Raw genomic sequence first — 19,875 nt, 5'->3', positions numbered from 1 at the left:
GATCAGAGAGGTCAGGGTGCCGACTTCAGGGATTTGAAGGTGAGGGTTCGTTTATGCCGGCCTCTACAACTTCAGGGTTTATTTTAGACTTCACTCCATGGAGCACCACATTACGACCTTATCTTACAAGAGGTGGCGCTCCATCGAAAGCACCAGCGAGGCAATACACTAGATTTGCAACACTACGGGGAAGAAGAAAAGATATTGAGGATTCAAGTGGCGTTGAGAAACTAAGCGGGCTACATGTCACGAGCAGAGAGTACGCCAGTCGCTAATGGCCCCTCGCCGCCGAACTTAACCACAATGAGCTCCTTGCACACCACGAGATTCACCACAAAAAACGGTGTCAGTTCTGGTAATCTTATCATAATTCTCCCAATTCATGTAGCTTTCCTTTCTCTTTGTCACGTCCATGACAGCCTATGTAAGATATTTGCAGATCCATTCATGCGGGGTAGCAGGAGCAACCGTCATGTCAACATCTGGCCGATGCACTAATATATTGTGTTTTGCTAGATCTTTACTAGGCTACAAAGTTTCTATATTCTCGGGTGCATGCCCGTGTTGTGATGCAGGCATACAACCTTCCGTGCAGCCCGTTCCTCGACACACCGCACCTGTGTCGCTTGCATTGCTCTCATGTCCCAAGGTGCCCAACATCGACTTTCTTACTGGTGGGTCGTAGCGTTTTGTGCCATCTCAGTCTCACCTGATCATAAGTAGCCTGTTTTGCCTTTACTATTTAAACGATCACTACTTCTTGCATAATATCGCTTTTGGACCTTTGGGAGTCCAGTCACTGTTGCATATATGTTTGTTTGGTTATGGGCATGTCCAACTGTTATAACACTGTCTGCCAACGACCCCCAATGGATCCCCTTCCCTCCTCCTCCCCCTCAGTTCCCCTCCCCTGCTCGCCGGCCGGGGTTCGGCCTCCCTCCTCCCCTCTCGCCGGTGCTCACTCTCTCCCCTCCCCTGCCTGCTCGCCGGTGGTGCTCTCTCCGCCGCCTTCTCCGCTGCCTGCGCTTGGATCTCGCTTCTGGGCCCTTGCGTTCGATGAGGAGGACTCGCGGTCGGATGCCTCCTCCCCCCGCTGCCCTTCGCCCTGCCCTGGGGGGGTGGCGCAACCCCTCGTCGCTCCCCGCTCCCGCAAGTTTGCTCCTAGTGGCCGGGGTTAGTCGGTGGATGCGGCTCCGCCTGTAGCCGGCTGGATCCGGGTTTCTCGCCGGTGGCGCAAGTCTGGTAAGTTTGTCGTTGCTTCTCCTGGGCCTGGGATCCTGGGCGGTGCTCCTGATGGGGAGCTCGAAGGCTCCCCATCTCTCTCTCCTGCTTCCTCCTCGGCGGCCTCGTCGCCGGCGGCGGCGACGTCGGGGCCGCTGGTGGCGCTGTCGTCGTGTGCCCTAGATCTTGATTTCGCCTCGGTGGCCATCGGGCCGCAGGCTGATCCCCCGCTTGGGCTTGTTGGGCCTTTCGCTTCGTCGTTGCCCAGTGGGCCTACTCCTCCACCCCCTCTCTCGTCAGTGGCTGATTTCCCCCCACTTGTATCTTCCGGCCCAGCTAGGCCCCTCGGTCTGGTCCCAGCTTCCCATCCCCCTTCGGCCCATCTTGCGCGTCGGGCCCAGGTGGGCACGGCTCGGTCGGGCTATATATGGATACCCCGCGGCTCGTCTCCCCCTTTGTTAAGGTTTCCGGCTTCCTCTTCTGATCTGCGCCGTCACCGTCTCCCCATTCGTCGCCTCGTCAGAGCTAGCCCTCCTCCCCCTCTTCTCCTTCCTTTCGCTGCGGTGCTCGCCATAGATAAGTCGCGGGCTCTTCCTGTGAGGCGGTCTCGGCAGCAAGCGCCGCCGTGAGGACTCCCCTGCCTCTGCGGTGGATTTGGAGCTCGAGGCTTCGCTCCGCTCCAAGCTGGAGGCGGAGCAGGCGGCGCGCGAGCAGGTGGCTCATGACCGCGCGGCCTGGGCTTCGGGTCCGGAGTGGTTGCAGCGCTCGGAGAGGGAGCGCGCGCCTGGATCTGGTCCGCAGGGATCTGGATCTGGCCCCTCCCTCTCTCCGGCGCTGGACCCGTGGGAGGCGGCGGCGGCCTCTGGCGGTGGGATGTCTTCTTCATCTGCCTCCTTGCCTGCCTCTGGCTGGGGCGTGGCTCGTCTGCTCCGACGCGTTTCCCCCCTCCTCCTCGCCCGGCTGGTATCGGTGCTGGATCTCGTCCGCCGCCTCGGTCCTTCGCAGGGCTGGCGCGTCGGCCGCCCGACCCGGCCTCTGGGGCGCCTCCTTCGTCGGGGATGGGTGATGGGCTACTTCCCCCTCCCTCGTCGCTTCCGCAATCCCGCCCCTCCTCTGCTTCCCAAAGCAACCCTTCTGTGCTCACTTGCTTCGCTTGCCACAGGCCTGGCCATTTCCAATCTCATTGCACCAACCCTCCCTTCTGCTTGATCTGTCGCTCCGATGGTCACCTCACGGTCAATTGCATGAATAGGCAGAAGCCTCCCTCGGTTCTTCAGTTTGGCTCGGGCCTCCCCGGTTGCGCTTTCTTTGCTTTCGACAGTGATCTGCCTGTCCTGGAGATGGCGCCCGCTCTGTCCAATGCTGCGATTGTCACGGTGAAGGATCAAAAAATCTCGCCCCAAACTCTTCTTGAAGGGCTTCGCATTTGGGATGAGGCTGGGTGGGATTGGCAAGTGGTGTAGATCTCTGACTATGAGTTTTCGGTGGTGTTTCCCTCCAAAGAGTGTTTACGGATGATTGCCTCGTGTACGAGTTTCACTTTGCCCCTCAACCAACTGGTGGTTTCTGTCAAAGCGGCGTCTTGCAATGGTACAACAGTTGGACCTCTCTCCCAGGTTTGGGTTCTGATTGATGATTTGCTTGCTGGTCTTCGTTCGTCTGCCTTTCTCATGGCTTTTGGGGTTTTGATTGGGAAGCCCATGGAGGTGGATGAGGACTCTCTGAACAAGGTTGGCCCTGCAAGGATGAAGGTTTGGTGTGTGGATCCAGAACGTGTGCATGGCTTGATTGATATCTCCCCCTTCCTCAATGGTATCAGACTTCGGGTGCGGGTGGAGGGGACGACTGCTTTTCAGGCTCCACCTCCCCTCCTCCCCCTTCTAACCCTTCGGACAAGCATGATAAGGAGGGGGACGGATCTATGGGTGGTCCTAATCAGAGCGATGGTTTTAACCTCCGATTCACCCAATCTGAATGGGATGGTTTGGCTGAGTCTGAACGTGAGCTGTTTCATTCCCAAGCTTCCTCTGGTGTTGCGCCCCGCGAGGATGTGGCGAACCCTACTGCTGCCCCGATAGTCTCTGCTGCTGGTGATGATTCGCTGAAGCACCCTCCTATGTCAGTTACCCCCGTGGCTGGTGCCTGCTCCAACCTTCCGATCCGCCCGCTCTCCCCCACTCGTTCAGGAATTGAGGATCTTCCTACCTCCCCTGCCCGCGACGTGGTGGGATCCCAGTCCCTCCGGAAGAAAAAATCCTCAGTGCGCAAATTCTCGGCTAAAAGCAGGAATTCGTCGGGCTCGAAGCAATCCATGACCGGGGGTTGCCGTCGTCTCGACAAGGATATGGGGTCTATGTCTCGTTCGGGCCCTGCTCCGACCTCTCCTGCTGCATGGTTGCTTGCTATTCGGTCTCCTGCGTCCACGGCTTGCAAAGGCAGGCGGGTGGCGAATTCGGGTGGCTCTATCATGGAGCGGGCGGAGAAGCGGGCTGCGGCGAAGGATCTTACCCCCAGGTACTTCCCTCGTCCCTACTTCTGTTTCTTCCCCGGTTCGGTTGGTTTTACCTTCTCTTTCGGATGATCATCTTTTAAATATTATGACGAACGTGGGAGTGGTGGTTGATACTTCTGTTGGGTCTCCTAGTTCTCTTCTTGCTATCATTCGGGCTAACTAGATGGCTCAGGCGGCCATAGCTAAAGCCAAAGAGGCCGTTGCCTCAGGTTGGGGCTTCTAGTAATTGTCAGGGTGCCAAAGCGGGTGCTGGTTGTGGCCAGCCCCAACCCATCTTATCCAGGAGGGGCACGAATAAACAAGCTAAATCCTGCGCGGCTCCTAGCAGGTCGAGCCTCCGCATTAAGAACCTATCTTATAAATGAGGGCTTTATTCTGGAATATTATAGGGTTCGGTGCTAGGGGGCGCCGCGACCAACTCAAAGATCTGGTCCGTTCTAGTTCTATTGACTTTGTGGGGTTGGTTGAAACCTTTAAGGAATCCTTTTCCCCTAATGACCTCTCTGCTATCGTGGGCATGGACAGATTCAATTGGCACTCTTTACCTGCTTCGGGTCACTCGGGTGGGATCTTGATAGGCTCTAATAAAGATATTTTTGATTTTGTTGCGTTTGATCATGGGATTTTTTGGGCTAGTTCTGTTCTTTGTCATAAAGCCTTGAATACCCTCTGTGAGTTTATCGTCGTTTATGGACCTGCGGATCATTCTTTGTCTCCTTTATTTCTTAATGAGCTTTCTGTGAAGATCGAATCCTGCAATCTCCTGATGGTTATCGGGGGAGACTTTAATCTTCTGCGGTGTCCTTCTGATAAAAGTAATGATATCTTCTCCTGGCCTCTAGCTAATGCCTTTAATGACTTTATCAGTGTCAATGCTATTCGTGAGCTTCCCCGAGGCGGAGCTCGTTATACCTGGTCCAATCATCAGGCTAACCCTATTAGATCTGTGCTTGATAGAGTCTTCATTTATCCCAGGTGGGATTCCTTGTTCCCTAGGGCCTTCCTCGGCGCCAAATGCATAGTTGGTTCTGACCATACCCCCTTAATCCTTGACGATGGTTCTATCAGCCTTAGACCTCTGGCTAGATTTCAATTTGACGCCTCTTGGCTGTCTGTTGATGGTTTTATCGAGATGGTGGCCTCGAAGATATCCCTCCTTCTCTCCTCCAACGCTCGCTCTTTTGGGCCTATGGATGACTGGCACTCGTGCTCCTACAACCTTCGTAACTTTCTTAGAGGCTGGTCTCGCAACCGTGCGGTGGAGGATCGTCGTACAAAATTATTCCTTGAGGCTCAGATTGCGTCTCTTGATCTCGTGGCCGACTCTACTGGGCTTTCTAATGATGGCTGGGCGGTTTGATATAACCTTGAGGCCGCTTTAATGCAGTTGCACCACCAGCCTGAGGTTTATTGGCGCCAGCGGGGCACTCTCAATTGGACTCTAAAAGGTGACTCCCCTACGGCCTATTTCTTTGCGATCGCGAACGGTAGGAGAAGGCGCTGTGGTATCAATAGCCTGATGATTAATGGTGTGCGCTCTTCGGACTAGTCTGCTATTATGGCTCATGTGGTGGACTTCTTCTCTTCGCTGCTGGGGGCTAAGCCTCAATCGGGCTTCTCCATTTCCCCTTCCCTTTGGAACATAGGCCTTAAAATCTCACCCGAGGAAAATGCCTCCTTGATGATCCCCCTTTCTGATCAGGAAATCTGGGATGTAGTTAATTCCTCCAACCCTAATGCTGCCTCTGGGCCAGACGGCTTCTCTACTCCTTTCTTTCAGAAATTCTGGCCTCAGTTGAAACAGCTGGTTTGTAAGGTCATCCAGGGTTTTTGTCTTGGTACTGTCAATATCTCCCGCCTGAATTACGCAGTGATTTCCCTGATCCCCAAGGTTAAGGGTGCTGAATTAATCTCTCAATTCCGTCCTATTGCTTTGATTAATAACTTCGCCAAATTTTCGGCTAAGGGTTTTGCGAATCGACTGTCGCCGGTTGCGCATAGAGTTATCAGCCCCTTCCAATCTGCTTTCATCAAAGGTCGTTTCATTCTAGATGGTATCTTATCTTTGCACGAGATTGTTCACGACCTTCACTCTCGGAGATCTAAAGCGATTATCCTTAAGTTAGATTTTGAGAAAGCTTATGACTCGGTTAGCTGGTCTTTCCTCAAACAGGTCTTGCTTGCAAAAGGCTTCGACGGAGCTTATGTGCATCGTGTCATGCAGTTGGTCTCGGGTGGTCATACTGCCGTCTCTGTGAATGGGTTCATTAGCAACTTCTTCGCCAATGGCAGGGGCCTCCGCCAAGGGGACCCTGCCTCCCTGTTCTTTTTAATTTTGTGGTCGATGCCTTTTCGTGCATACTCACTAGGGTGGCCCGTTGTGGTCACATCTCTCCAGTGGTCTCCCATCTACTCCCGGAGGGGGTATCCCACTTGCAATATGCTGATGACACAATTATCTTGGTGGAGCTGGACGATACATGTATTGCCAACCTTAAATTCATCCTGCTTTGTTTCGAAGTTGTTTCGTGCCTTAAGATTAATCTCTCTAAAAGTGAGGTCTTAGTGACATGTGTTGATGATGCGGAAGCCTTGCGGGTGGCTAGGCTTCTTAACTGTTCCCTGGGTTCCTTCCCCTTTAAGTATCTAGGCCTTCCTATCTCTCCTGTCGTGCTCCATTCTAAGGACTTTGCTCCGGCGGTCGCTAAAGTGGGAAACAGGGTGCTCCCTTGGAGGGGGAGATATAATACCAATGCTGGCAAAGTTGCTCTAATTAACTCCTGCTTATCCTCTCTTCCTATGTTTCTTATGGGCTTCTATCTTCTCTCGCCTAGCGTTCACGCTGGCTTTGACAAACATAGGGGAGCCTTTTATTGGAACTCCGCGGATAACAAACGGAAATATAGGCTGGTCAAATGGCAATGTATGTGTAAGCCTAAAAACCTTGGGGAGTTAGGCATTATTAATACTCAGGTGATGAACATATGTTTGCTTATTAAGTGGTGGTGGAAAATTATGACTAGTGGGGCTGATTCCCTTTGGTTTTTGATTCTCAAGACTAAATACTTCCCACATTCTAGCCCGATGTTTGCCACCGCTCGTCGCGGATCTCAATTCTGGAAATCCCTTGTCAAAGTCAGGCCTACCTTCCTGGAACATGTTAAATTTATCGTTGGTAATGGGACTGCGGTCCGCTTCTGGCTGGACTGGTGGTCTGGGGATGCCCCCCTAGCTGTTAGTTTTCCGGTTTTGTTTTCATACTGCCCTAAACCTGATATCTTCATCGCGGAGGTGGCGGCTAATAATTGGGATCTGGCTTTTCGTCGTTCCCTGTCTCCTGAAGAGTTGGAAAACTGGCAAAGTCTCTCTGCCCTCTTCCCTGTGCTCTCGGAGACTTCGGACACTGTGGTTTGGCCTCATTCGGCCTCTGGCAGGTTTTCGGTTAAGTCGTTGTACTCTAGGCTTATCGGTGGTACCCCTTCGAGCAGATATTCTTGTGTTTGGAAGTCCAAAGTCCCTCCTAAGATTAAAATTTTCCTTTGACAAGCTTTTCGTGGCCGCCTCCCGGCGGCTGACCAGATTAAAAAGCGCAATGGGCCAGGCTCGGAGTTCTATCATCTTTGTGGTGCCTTGGAAAACTCGGATCACATTTTTTTTCAATTGCATGCTGGCTAAGTTGGTTTGGAGTTGTGTCAGATCTTGGCTTCAGGTTTCTTGGAACCCTTCCTCATTCTCTGAGCTTAGAAACCTAGCCAAAGTTTTGGTTGGGGTTACCAAGAGGGTGTTCTGGGTCGGCCTGGGTGCCTTATGCTGGGCTCTATGGACTATTAGGAACAAATTTACTATTGAACATATCTTCCCGTCTAAGCCTGCTGACGTTCTTTTCAAATCATGTATACTATTGCAGCAGTGGAGATCATTGACTAAGGATGAAGATCGGGATGCCTTGGACTTGCTCATCGCCAAAATTGGGGCTTCGGCATCCCACATCTCCGGGCTGGACCCCGTCGTCTAATCAGGGTGCCGTTGTTTTCATAGTTTGGTTCTAGTCTTCTCCCTTCCGGCCTGCGCGTCGTGTATGGCAGGTTGCCTGTACCCCCTCTTCGTTTGTTGGTCCAAAACTTTCTGTTCGGTGTACTGCGATGTTTCGCTGGTTGGTTTCGTTCTTGTTCGGGTCTGTGACGCTGCCGCATGGCTTTATTTATAAAGTCGGGCTATGGCCTTTTCTCTAAAAAACCATCTATTCTTTGATTTATTTGTGTACAAGTTCATTCATGAATGCCATAGGTACGTTTGCTGTTTGTGTCGTATTGTATTTGCTTCTTAGCAGCTGACAAACACCTACAGAGATTTTGTTAACAGACAATGATTTTATTTGTGTTTGTATTTGCTTGCTGACCAAAAATTGTGTTCACAAGAAAGCACATAGTGTTTATTTTTGAGAGAGAAAAAAGCACTTAATGTTTGTGTGTGTGTGTGTTTCCTGAACTCACATGTATACCTCACGGACAGAGGCATGAAGTAGAATGCATATGCTTGCTGTGTTGTGTGAGTGCAAATGATACATTCATTTGGTATCACCTCCCATTTTTTGTTATTGTGGGACGTTGGTATTTTCAAACTAAACATACTTTTTAGCTCCAATGGAACCCATTCTTCGTATTTCTTTATTTGTAAAAATATATTTATAGCAATGTGACATCTTTTCTAATTAGCTTTCAATGGTTCATACGTTTTTTCAAGCATACATCCCGCAACAACGCGCGGGGTGTTATCTAGTATCTTCAAAACACAGTGCCATTCTTGCGATTGACCTCTGGTAGAATCTATAGCAGGAAGCCAAATGACAACAACACCAAATATGTTCATCTCATCGCCAATGATAAACATATGAAAAATAAAATTTTCCACGTCGAGCGGTATGGCGATACTATTGTTGGTGAAGAACAATTGAAGACCTATATTACCAATTTTTATATGTTTCTTTTTGGTTCACCTGTCTATGATAATGTCAAGCTTGATGAGGATGCCAAAGGTGACATCTGGCAACTATTGAGAGAGGAGAATGCCATCCTAACTGCCCCTCTTATTGACAAAGAAGTGTGGGATATGCTATCTTACGGATGGAACACAATAAGACCCGGGTCCAGCTGGGTTCTCGACGGAGTTGGATCAACGGTTCTGGCAGTCATAAAAGGTGACTTTATATCTATGTTTGCTTTATTATATAATGAGAATTTGGTTTTGTATTGGTTAAATTTTTGGTATTATTACTCTTCTTCCTAAGAAGGAAAATACTATTAGGATTCAGCAGTTTCATCCAATTTGTCTTCTAAATGTAAGTTCTAAAACATTCGCCAAAGTGACAACTAATCATTCTACAGTCATCACAGACAAAGTGATGAGACTGCCGCAGACGACATTCATGCCATGGCGACACACCTGGAGGGGGTTGTTCTCTTACATGCAACAATTCACGAGTTACACTCGAAGAAACTTGATGGAGTTATCTTCAAAGTGGATTTTTGAAAAAGCCTACAACAAAGTTAAATGGTCATTCTTGCAATAATGTATCGCATAAAAGGCTTCCTGACAAAATGGTGTCAATGGATTGACATGTTTTTCAAAGGGGCCAGTGTAGGTGCCTCTGGTTGCAAGTCACTGGTCGATCATATCTTACATGCTTGGAGCCTTGGACTCAAGGTTGTCAGAATCGCGATTCTATTAATACAATTCTACGACTTTACGATCCAAACTGACCTATCTGATTGCACGAGTTTAGTTCATAGAATCTACATTTCTACAACCTGGCAGTTTAGATTCTATGATTTGTGATCCAACATCAAAGCTCTGATCGATTCAAAATTGTGATTATGATAATCTTGCTTGGACTATACAGGCAAGCCCACCATTATCACTCTGTTTTTCTATTTTTATTTTTTCAAATGCGAGGGATTTTTTTACCCAATTAATTGATTAAAATGATTTTTTCCAGCTTATTAAGAAAAAAAGGGGTAAAAAGTAAGAATCAATACAAATTAAGCAAAACCCACTACAACAATGACACCACAGGCCATGCCCATTCTCAACACAACATTGTTAGACCCACTCTCGCCCATGGCGCGACAAACATCCCAAAAGCATGCCAACCACACGTGCACAAACAAACAATGAGCCACCATTTCTTTAGGACGGCTTGGAGTTTTGAAATGCTCTATCGCATCCATTGTTGATGGACAACTTGGGCATGACGAATAAGCAAGCAGGTTTGTTGAAACCCACGCGAATGATTTCCGATAAAAAGCTACTTAATTTCCTGCCGTCAGAATTGCACTTATATTCAAGTTATTTTCTGTTTTTAATGGATTTGCACTTATATTTGAGTTGCTTTCACATTTTTGAGAAAAACTCAGGAGGAATAAGCAAGCGGGTTTGCTAACACAATGTGATACTGTATTTCATAACTTTCATAAAGCGCAGCCAATTTTTCTACATTTGTATATACACATTTTTTTTAATTTTCTACAAGAAAAACATGACGAAGTGGCAAGCGGATTTGCTAAAATCCAGGTGGCTGTTTTACTTAAATTTGAGCTGTTTTTCGTTTTGAGAAAAATAATTGGAAAAGCGTGCAAACATATCGGCCTTGAATCTGCAATCTGCCACTTCGTATGAGCATGCTTACCGATTGGGCTTTGAGTCTGTAAGAAAAAAAAAGTTATTGGCCTTTGAAACCGCCAACTGCCACTTTGATGAGCAAGTCTTTACCATCAAGCTACACTGTCATTTGTGTGCTACTACTTCGGTTCCAACTTGTTTGAAGCATTATTTTATTGTAAGTCGATTTTCTATCTTGACTAAGTTTATATAAAAAATGTATTAACATCTAAAACGTCAAATTAGTTTCATTAGGTTGAACTATAAAAAGTTTGATTTAGGAAAAACCGAGAACATCAAGTAATTTGGTAGAGTAAGTACAACTAAAGAATGTTAGTTACCCTACAAAAGAAAGTAAAGAATGTTTGTGTTTGTTTTTCCAAAAGAGTGTTAGTTATTCCTCCTGGGCACCTATTATTTTCTTTCTTTTGTAGTTATTTTTGTCTACAGGGTATGGAAATAAATTGTGCATTTACAGTTGTTGGGGGCAATTATAAATTTTGTGTGCAATAACTTGTTTTGTGCATTTGCGCTTCTTTGTGCAGTTACACTTTTGTATGGTTCAACCGTATTTATATTCTTTTGGGCAACTACACCTTTTGCATTGTACTTTTATTTTGTGCAATTGCATTTTTGTAATTACACTCTCTTATGCAATTTGCACCTTTTGTGTAATTTTGCCTTTTGGTGTAATTGCACTACTTTGCAACTTGCACTTTCTTTTTGTAATTCACTATTTCTTTTGGTGCTGGAAAAGATAAACAGAACTCCTAATGGCTGGCTCAAAAAGAGCTAAATGACCTCTCTTTTATTTTGGAACACCTGAAAGGAAAGAGAAAATTGTACCATCGCCCGTTATTAGAGTTTTTTTTGGACGGAGCCCATTATTAGAGTTATAAAAGACAAAGATAACATACCGTAAATAGTGTGTATTTAAGAAGATTATAAGAAATACATACAATGGGACAAAACTCTCAACAGTCAGACACTACCAGTACATACACTACTGAGACGTAAAAAAAGGTAAAAATTACTGATACTGTGATACATCGCATATAAAACACCGAGCTTGCATGTAAGAAAATGTACGTCGTGTCCACGGAGTGACCTGGCGCCACACTCAGATGAACGGCGCCCGATCGTGCACAGGGCGAGAGCACCTCCGCGTGGGCACGCCTACGCTGACGGGGGTGGTGCCGCGAACGGCATAGGCACGTTCACATTCGGGACGAACGGCAGTGGCGGCAGCGTGACCTTGGGCACGACAATGGCGGGCATCGGCACCATGGTGACCTGCGGCACGGCGGGTAGGGTCACCTTGGGCATGGGTGACAGGACCGCCTTGGGCACGACGATGGCCGGCATGGGCGGCAGCGTCACCTGCGGCACGGTGGGCAGGGTGACCGACGGCATTGGTGGCATCAGGGTGACCGTGTCAGTTGGCACGGCAGGCAAGGTCGGCACGGCCGGCAGGCCAGGGACGGCGCTAGCAGCCGGAGCGGCAGCCGTCGCCGTCGTGTCGGCCAGGTTGCGGGCGGCGTGGCACGTGCTGCCGGTGAGGAGGAGCGCGCACGCCATGAGCACGGCCAACATGCTCGCGTTGGAAGCCATATAGCTGGAACTAGCGAAGGTGCCGTTGAGAGATGGTTTTCTCTCTGGTGTGTAGCAGGTGACTGCAAGATGTTGCTTCTGCTCTGCTGCGATGTATGAACATGGGTCAATGCCTGGAAATTTATACAGTTCAAAGTGATCGTGTGATTAGGTCGGTTGCTGGCCAGATTCAGGATGCCTGTGCGTGCGTCGTCAATCCAAAAAGGGAAGTGCTTTGCATGGTCGAGTTACGTTGGCGGTAGCTTCAATTTTCTGGGTTTAGGTGAAGAGCTGGCCGACGCTGCAGCTTCAATTTGCTCAACCGTCTTTCTTTGATAATTAGAGGGTGTTTGTTTCCAGGGACTTATTGACTTAGGGACTTAAAAAAGTCCCTATAAGTCCCATCTAAACCAAACAGGAGGGACTTATAGGGACTTAAAGTGTGCATTTGAGACTTATGAAATAAGACTCTCAAGGAGGGACTTATAGGGACTTATAGTTGTAATATGGTCTTACAGGGACTTATAAGTCCCAGGAACCAAACAGGTAGGGACTTTTTAGGGACTTGAGATTTATAAGTTGGGACTAAAAAAAGTCATAGGACTTATGAACCAAACAGGGTCTTAGTCTACCATAATCTCAACCGCCTCGGCCACACGTTCTCGCGCGAAGGTGCACTGACGGTATTGTATATCTTCAAAACACAGTACCATTCTTGCGATTGACTTCTGGTAGAATCTATAGGAGGAAACCAAATGACAACAGCACCAAATATGTCCATTTCATCGCCAATGGTAAACACATGAAAAGAAACAAAATTTCCACCTCAAGCCATCAAGCGGGATGACGATACTATTGTTGGTGAAGACCAACTGAAGACCTATATTACAAATTTTTATATGCATCTTTTTAGTTCACCTGTCTCCGATAATGTCAAGCTTGATGAGGATGCTAAAGGTGACATCTCGCAGCAATTGAGAGGAGATACCATCCTAAGTGCCCCTCGTATTGAAAAAGAAGTGTGGGATGCTATCTTACGGATAGAACACAACAAGACCCGGGGCCAGATGGGTTCCTGACGGAGTTCGATCAACGGCTCTAGCTAGTCATAAAAGGTGACTTTATACCTATGTTTGCTTTTATTATATAATGAGAATTTTGTTTTGTACTCCCTCCGTTCCTAAATATTTGTCTTTTTAGAGATTTCAAATGGACTATTACATACGGATGTATATACATATTTTAGAGTGTAGATTCACTCATTTTGTCCCGTATGTAGTCACTTGTTGGAATCTCTAGAACGACAAATATTTAGGAACGGAGGGAGTATTAGTTAAATTTTGGTATTATTACTCTTTTCCCTAAGAAGGAAAACGCTATTAAGATTCAACAGTTTCATCCAATTTATCTTCTAAATGAAAGTTTTAAAACATTCACCAAAGTGACAACTAATCGTGCTACAATGATCGCACACAAAGTGATAAGACTGCCGCAGACAACGTTCATGTCAGGGTGACACACCTGGAAGGGGTTGTTCTCTTACATGCAACGATTCACGAGTTACACTCAAAGAAACTTGATGGAGTTATCTTCAAAGTGGATTTAGAAGAAAGCCTACTACAAAGTTAAATGGTCATTCTTGCAACAATGTATCACATAAAAGTCTTCCTGACAAAATGGTGTCCATGGATTGACACGTTTTTCAAAGTGGCCAGCGTAGGTGACTCTGGTTGCAAGTCACTGATCGACTATATCTTACATGCTTGGAGCCTTGGACTATACAGGCTAGCCCAATTTTTTCACTCTGTTTTTCTATTTTTATTTTTCCAAATGCGTGGGATCTTTTTTACCCATTTGATTGATTAAAAATGATTTTTTCCAGCTTATTAAGGAAAACCGGGTAAAAAGGATACAAATGAGGCAAAACCCACTACAACAATGACACCACAGGCCACACCCATTCTCAACACAACATTGTTAGACCCACTCTCGCCCGCGGCACGACAAACATCACAAAAGCATGCCAACCACACGTGCACAAACAAACAATGTGCCACCATTTCTTTAGGAAGGCTTGGAGTTTTGAAATTTTCTCTCGCATCCATTGTCGGTGAACAACTTGGGCAGGAGGAATAAGCAAGCAGGTTTGCTGAAACACACGACGAATGATTTTTGATAAAGAAGTATTTAATTTCCTGCTGTTAGAATTGCACTTATATTCAAGTTATTTTCTGTTTTAATGGATTTGTACTTATATTTGAGTTGCTTTCGTATTTTTGAGAAAAACTCAGGAAGAATAAGCAAGCGGGTTTACTAACACAAAGAGATACTGTATTTCATAACTTTCATAAAGCGCAGCCAATTTTTCTACATTTGTATATACATATATTCAAGATTTTTTGATTTTCTACAAAAAAGAAACATGAGGAAGTGGCAAGAGGATTTGCTAAAATCCAGGTGGCTGTTTTTGCACTTAGATTTGAGCTGTTTCTCGTTTTGAGAAGAATAGTTGGAAAAGCGTGCAAACATATCGGCCTTGAATCTACAATCTGCCAGTTCGCGTCAGCATGCTTACCGATCGGGCTTTGAGTCTCTAAGAAAAATAAAGTTATTGGCCTATGAAACCGCCAACTGCCACTTTGGTGAGTAAGTCTTTACCATCAGACGCGGAGTTTTGGCTCCCGGGCTCATCTGCACCCATGCTTAGAAAAAAATTTAAAAAAATACTAGAAAAATTCAAAAAATTCCAATTTTTTTGTGGTGGTAGATAATTTTACGCGTGAGGTGCGCCCCAAAAATCAACTCATTTGAGCATCTGAGCAGCTCTCGGAAAAAAAGGACAAAATCAGGGTCTGTAAAAATGTGTACTGTTCACGCATTGTTTTGACCCAATTTGTCTTTTTTGCCGAGAGATGCTCAGATGTCCAAATGAGTTGAATTTTGGGGCGCACCTCACGCGTCAAATTATCTACCACCACAAAAAAAATTAGAATTTTTTGAATTTTTCTAGTATTTTTGTTGAATTTTTTACTGAGCGGGAGCAGATGAGCCCGGGCTCCAGGATGAATTATCGTTTACCATCAAGCTACACTGTTATTTGTGTGCTACTACTTCCGTTCCAACTTGTTTGAAGCATTACTTTTATCCTAAGCCGATTTTTTTTCTACCTTGACTAAGTTTATCTAAGAGATGTATTACTCCCTCCATAAACTAACATAAGAGCGTTTAAATTACTACTTTAGTAATCTAAATGCTCTTATATTAGTTTACAGAGGGAGTAACATCTAAAACATCAAATTAGTTCCATTAGGTTGTTCACAAAAAATAGTTTTGTACTATGTCTATTTGATGTCCTATTGGCATATTTTTCTATATACTTGATTGAACTATAAAAGGTTTGATTTAGGACAAACCGAGAACATCAAGTAATTTGGTAGAGTAAGTACTGCTAAAGAATGTTAGTTACCCTACAAAAGAAAGTAAAGAATGTATGTGTTTGTTTTTTCAAAAGAGTTTTAGTTATTCCTCTTGGGCACCTATAATTTTCTTTCTTTCGTAGTTATTTTTGTCTACAAGGTATGGAAATAATTGTGCATTTACAGTTGTTTTGTGCATTTGCGTTTCTTTGTGCAGTGCAGTTACACTTTTCTATGGTTCAACCGTATTTATTCTTTTGGGCAACTACACCTTTTGCATTTTATTTTGTGCAATTGCATTTTTGTAATTACACCCTCTTATGCAATTGGCACCATTTTGTGTAATTATTTTGCCTTTTGGGGTAATTGCACTACTTTGCAACTTGCAATTTCTTTTTGTAATTCACTATTTCTTTTGGTGCTGGAAAAGATAAACAGAACTCCTAATGGCTGGCTCAAAAAGAGCTAAATGACCTCTCTTTTATTTTATCTTATTTTTTGCGGGAACCTCTCTTTTATTTTGGAACACCTGACAGGAAAGAGAAAGTTGTACCATCGCCCGTCATTAGAGTTATAGAAGACAAAAATAACATACCGTAAATAGTTTGTATGTAAGAAGATCAAGAAATACGTACAATGGGACAAAACCCTCAACAGTCAAACTCAAACACTACCAGTACATACACTATTGAGAAGTAAAAAAAAGGTAAAAATTACTGATACTGTGATACATCGCATATAAACACACCGAGCTTGCATGTAAGAAAATGTACGTCGTGTCCACGGAGTGACCTGACGCCACACTCAGATGAACGGCGCCCTATGCTGGACAAGGCGCACCGCCGCACGGCCGCGCCTACGCTGACGGGGGTGGTGCCGCGAACGGCATAGGCACGTTCACATTCGGGACGAATGGCAACGGCGGCAGGGTCACCTTGGGCATGACAATCGCGGGCATCGGCGCCATCGTCACCTGCGGCACGGTGGGGAGGGTGACCTTGGGCATGGGCGGCAGGACCACCTTGGGCACGACGATAGAGGACATGGGCGGCAGCGTCACCTGCGGCATGGTGGGCAGGGTGACCGACGGCATTGGTGGCATCAGGGTGACCGTGTCCGTTGGCACGGCGCTAGCAGCCGGAGCGGCAGCCGCCGGCGTCATGTCGGCCAGGTTGCGGGCGGCGTGGCACGTGCTGCCGGCAAGGAGGAGCGCGCACGCCATGAACACGGCCAACTTGCTCCCGTTGGAAGCCATATAGGGAGAACTAGCGAAGGTTACTGTTGAGAGATGGTTTTCTCTCTCGTGTGTAGCAAGATGTTGCTTCAGCGCTGCTGCGATGTATGAAGATGGGTCAATGCCTGGCAATTTATACAGTTCAAAGTGCACGTGTGATTAGGTCGGTTGTTGGCCCGATTCAAAATGTGTGTGAGTGCGTCGTCAATCCAAAAAGGGAAGTGCTTTGCATGGTCGAGGTACGTAGGCGGTAGCTACAATTTTCTGGGTTTAGGTGAAGTGCTGGCCGGCGTTGCAACTTCGATTTGCTCAACCGTCTTTGATTATTCGTACCATCATTTTCTCAACTGCCTCAGTCACACGCTCTCCCGCGAAGCCGAACTGACGGAGACGGTATTGTATAGGAGTATCTTCAAAAGACTGTGTCATTGTTGGGATTGACTTGTAGAATCTGCTAGTAGCATCAGAGTTTTTAATGGTACGGGAGTGTCTCTGGTTGCAACTCACTGGCCGATCACGCCCAGACGTGTGGTCGTTAAGGGGTATGCCCACACAGTTTGTGTGGTGTTTAAAAGGATCAGCCCACACGCCTACGTGTGGGCAAAACAAGTAACGCCCACACGCCTTATTTTTCTTCGCGGTCCCTTTCACATGCCTGCGTGTGGGCAAAATAGATAACACCCACACGCCCGTACGTCAGGTCTCCTACCTTATGGTTCCACACGCCACGCGTGACAGTCACCAGCGTCCCCACAGTTGCCATGGTCTGGATCCTCTTCCAGGTTCATTTAACTGCAGTTGCCATGTCACTGAACTACAGTTGCCATGTCGGACAACTACAGTTGCCATGGTTGCTCAACTGCAGTTGCCATGTATGGTCTGGTCTACTGCAGTTGTCATGATTTCAAAACTTTAGGAGTTGCCACCTATTAACACTAGGCAGTTGAGAGAGTTGCCATGTGCTCACAAGCACGCTAGGCAGTTGCCATGTAAAAGAAAGAGTTTACCATCTGCGTACGCGCACGCTATGGCAGTTGTCATGTACCATGCAAAAACACATGTCACTCGGGTAAAAGAGAGTTGCCATCTGCTTACGTGCACATTAGGCAATTGCCGTGTACTCTGCAAAACACGTGGCAACTGACATGTTCGGGTAAAAAAAAAGAGTTGTCATCTGCTTACAAGCACACTAGGTCAGTTACCATGTACACTGCAAAACACATGGCAACTAGCAGCTTGAGTGTGGGAGAAGAGAGGGGCGTGTGGGCGAGATGGCAAATGCTCACACACCACCCCTTGTGCGTGAGTGAAAACTGGCGTGTGGGCGAACTGCTAAAGCCCACACACCGGCCTCTTCGTGTGATGAAACGAACGTGTGGGCGACCGGGCTGGTGTGTGGGCCGGGTGAATGCCCACACATCAGCCCAGTCCTACGTGGCATCATAAACATGCCAAGATTCGTGCACCCATAAATGGACGCGGATCCACGCGTGTGGGCGAGATGCAAATGCCCACACGTATGTGCGTTAGTGTTTCCGAAGTTTTATCCAAAGTTAAACTTCATAAAGTTTGACCATATTTATATAAAAAATATAAACATCTATAATACTAACACTATACAGTATAAGAATTAAATTCATGATGCATCTAAAGATATTGATTTCGTATTGTATTGCAACTTTTTATATAAAAAGTTGGTCAAACTTTATGAATTTTGACTTTAGACAAAATTTATATAGAGTGTAAAAAGGATCGGACGGAGTAGTTGCTTGGACTATACACGCAATGCAAGTCCCACCGCTTTTCACTATGTTTTTTATTCTCTTTCCAAACGTGAGACAATTATTTTACCTGCTATATATATTTTAAAAGTTAGTTTTTTTAGTTTATTATGGAAAACATAAAGAGGGATAAAATTGAGGCCAAACCCACTAAAACAACGACACCACAGGGCCATCCCATTCTCCACACAACATTGCCACACCCGCTCTCGCCGGTGCGACAGACATCACAAAACCATGCCAAACACATGTGCACAAACGGATGAGGCTTTGGGGCACACAAATGCGGAGGCACCCATGTTCCTGGTGCCCCCTTTTTATTTTGGCTTCCAATTTTTAAAGTTTTATATCTTTTAGATAGAAATTTCAAATTAAGTTATGTTTTCATATTCGTGTTTCTTGTGTCCAGCGCTTTCAAATAAGATCCATTTTGAATATATCTTGATGCCTTTAAAAATGTGTTTAGTTTCAATGTTGAAACTTAGTACGAGCGACCGGTAAAAATCATTTATTTTGTATCTACGGTCGATAAAATAAAATTGTTTAAAATTATAGTTGAAACTTGACAGTTTTAGATGCAAAAATCGTAAGTTTCAACATTGAAACTAAAAACTTATTGTGCCCTTGTGCAGGATTGAACTACTATACGAATCAGGAGGCAAAATGAGTGGGCAGCAAGACTTGGCAGGTGCGTGCCCCTGCACACCCCCTGCACTCGGGTACCCATGCGAATTTCGGGTGCACAAGTAGTGGCGGAGCTAGCAGAGAATCGGATGGGGGGCCAAAGAGAAAATATACACCTTTGGGGGGCCAAATGACAACAATCTTCTTAATTTAGGGCTTTTACTTTTTTTCCTTCAGTAAATATGCCACGGCTGGGGGGCAGCGGCCCCCTCAGCATTGTACATAGCTCCGTCACTGTGCACAAGCCAACAGTAACCCACACTATTTTCTTAGGAAGACTTGGAGTTTCGTAATTTTCCTTGTCGCATCCATTGTTGATGGACAACTCGACCAGGAGGAATAAGCATGTATGTTTTCTAAAACCAATGCAAATAATTTAGAATAAAAGGCTATTAATTTTCTTGCTGTCAGATTTGCACTTATACTCAAGTTGCTTTGTGTTTTTAATGGATTTGCATTTATTCGAGTTGTTCTTATTTTTGAGAAAAACATGAGGAATTAGCAAGCAGATTTGCTAAAATCCAGGTGGCTGTTTTGCATTTAGATTTGAGTTTTTTTGTGTTTTGGGAAAAATAATTGGAAAAGCATGCAATCCTGTTGGACTTTGAATCTGCAATCTACCACTTCGTGTGAGCACACCCCGATTGGGCTTTGACGCCGCCAACTGCCACTTTGGTCAGTAAGCTACACTATTGTGTACTCCCGTTTCAACATGTTTCAAGTACTTCATTACTTGTCACTCAAATAGATGTATCTAGACATATTTCAGAACAAGTAATA

At 46.0% G+C, this 19,875-nt stretch overlaps 2 protein-coding genes across 2 annotated transcripts; both read right to left on the bottom strand.

Moving 5' to 3' along the window:
* Positions 1-11,304: 11,304 nt before the first annotated feature.
* Positions 11,305-12,077, bottom strand: LOC119306331 (protein PELPK1-like). Its single transcript, XM_037582579.1, has one exon. The coding sequence runs from the start codon at positions 11,999-12,001 to the stop codon at positions 11,567-11,569; it is 435 nt and encodes a 144-aa protein (XP_037438476.1). The 5' UTR covers positions 12,002-12,077; the 3' UTR covers positions 11,305-11,566.
* A 3,893-nt stretch (positions 12,078-15,970) lies between these two features.
* LOC119306330 (periaxin-like) lies at positions 15,971-16,719 on the bottom strand. Its single transcript, XM_037582577.1, has one exon. The coding sequence runs from the start codon at positions 16,649-16,651 to the stop codon at positions 16,253-16,255; it is 399 nt and encodes a 132-aa protein (XP_037438474.1). The 5' UTR covers positions 16,652-16,719; the 3' UTR covers positions 15,971-16,252.
* Between the last annotated feature and the right edge of the window lie 3,156 nt (positions 16,720-19,875).

Source organism: Triticum dicoccoides, chromosome 5B, assembly GCF_002162155.2.
Source record: "Triticum dicoccoides isolate Atlit2015 ecotype Zavitan chromosome 5B, WEW_v2.0, whole genome shotgun sequence".
Taxonomy (NCBI): domain Eukaryota; kingdom Viridiplantae; phylum Streptophyta; class Magnoliopsida; order Poales; family Poaceae; genus Triticum; species Triticum dicoccoides.
The sequence above is the reverse complement of the archived record's forward strand: the minus strand, read 5'-3'. Positions and strand labels throughout refer to the sequence as shown.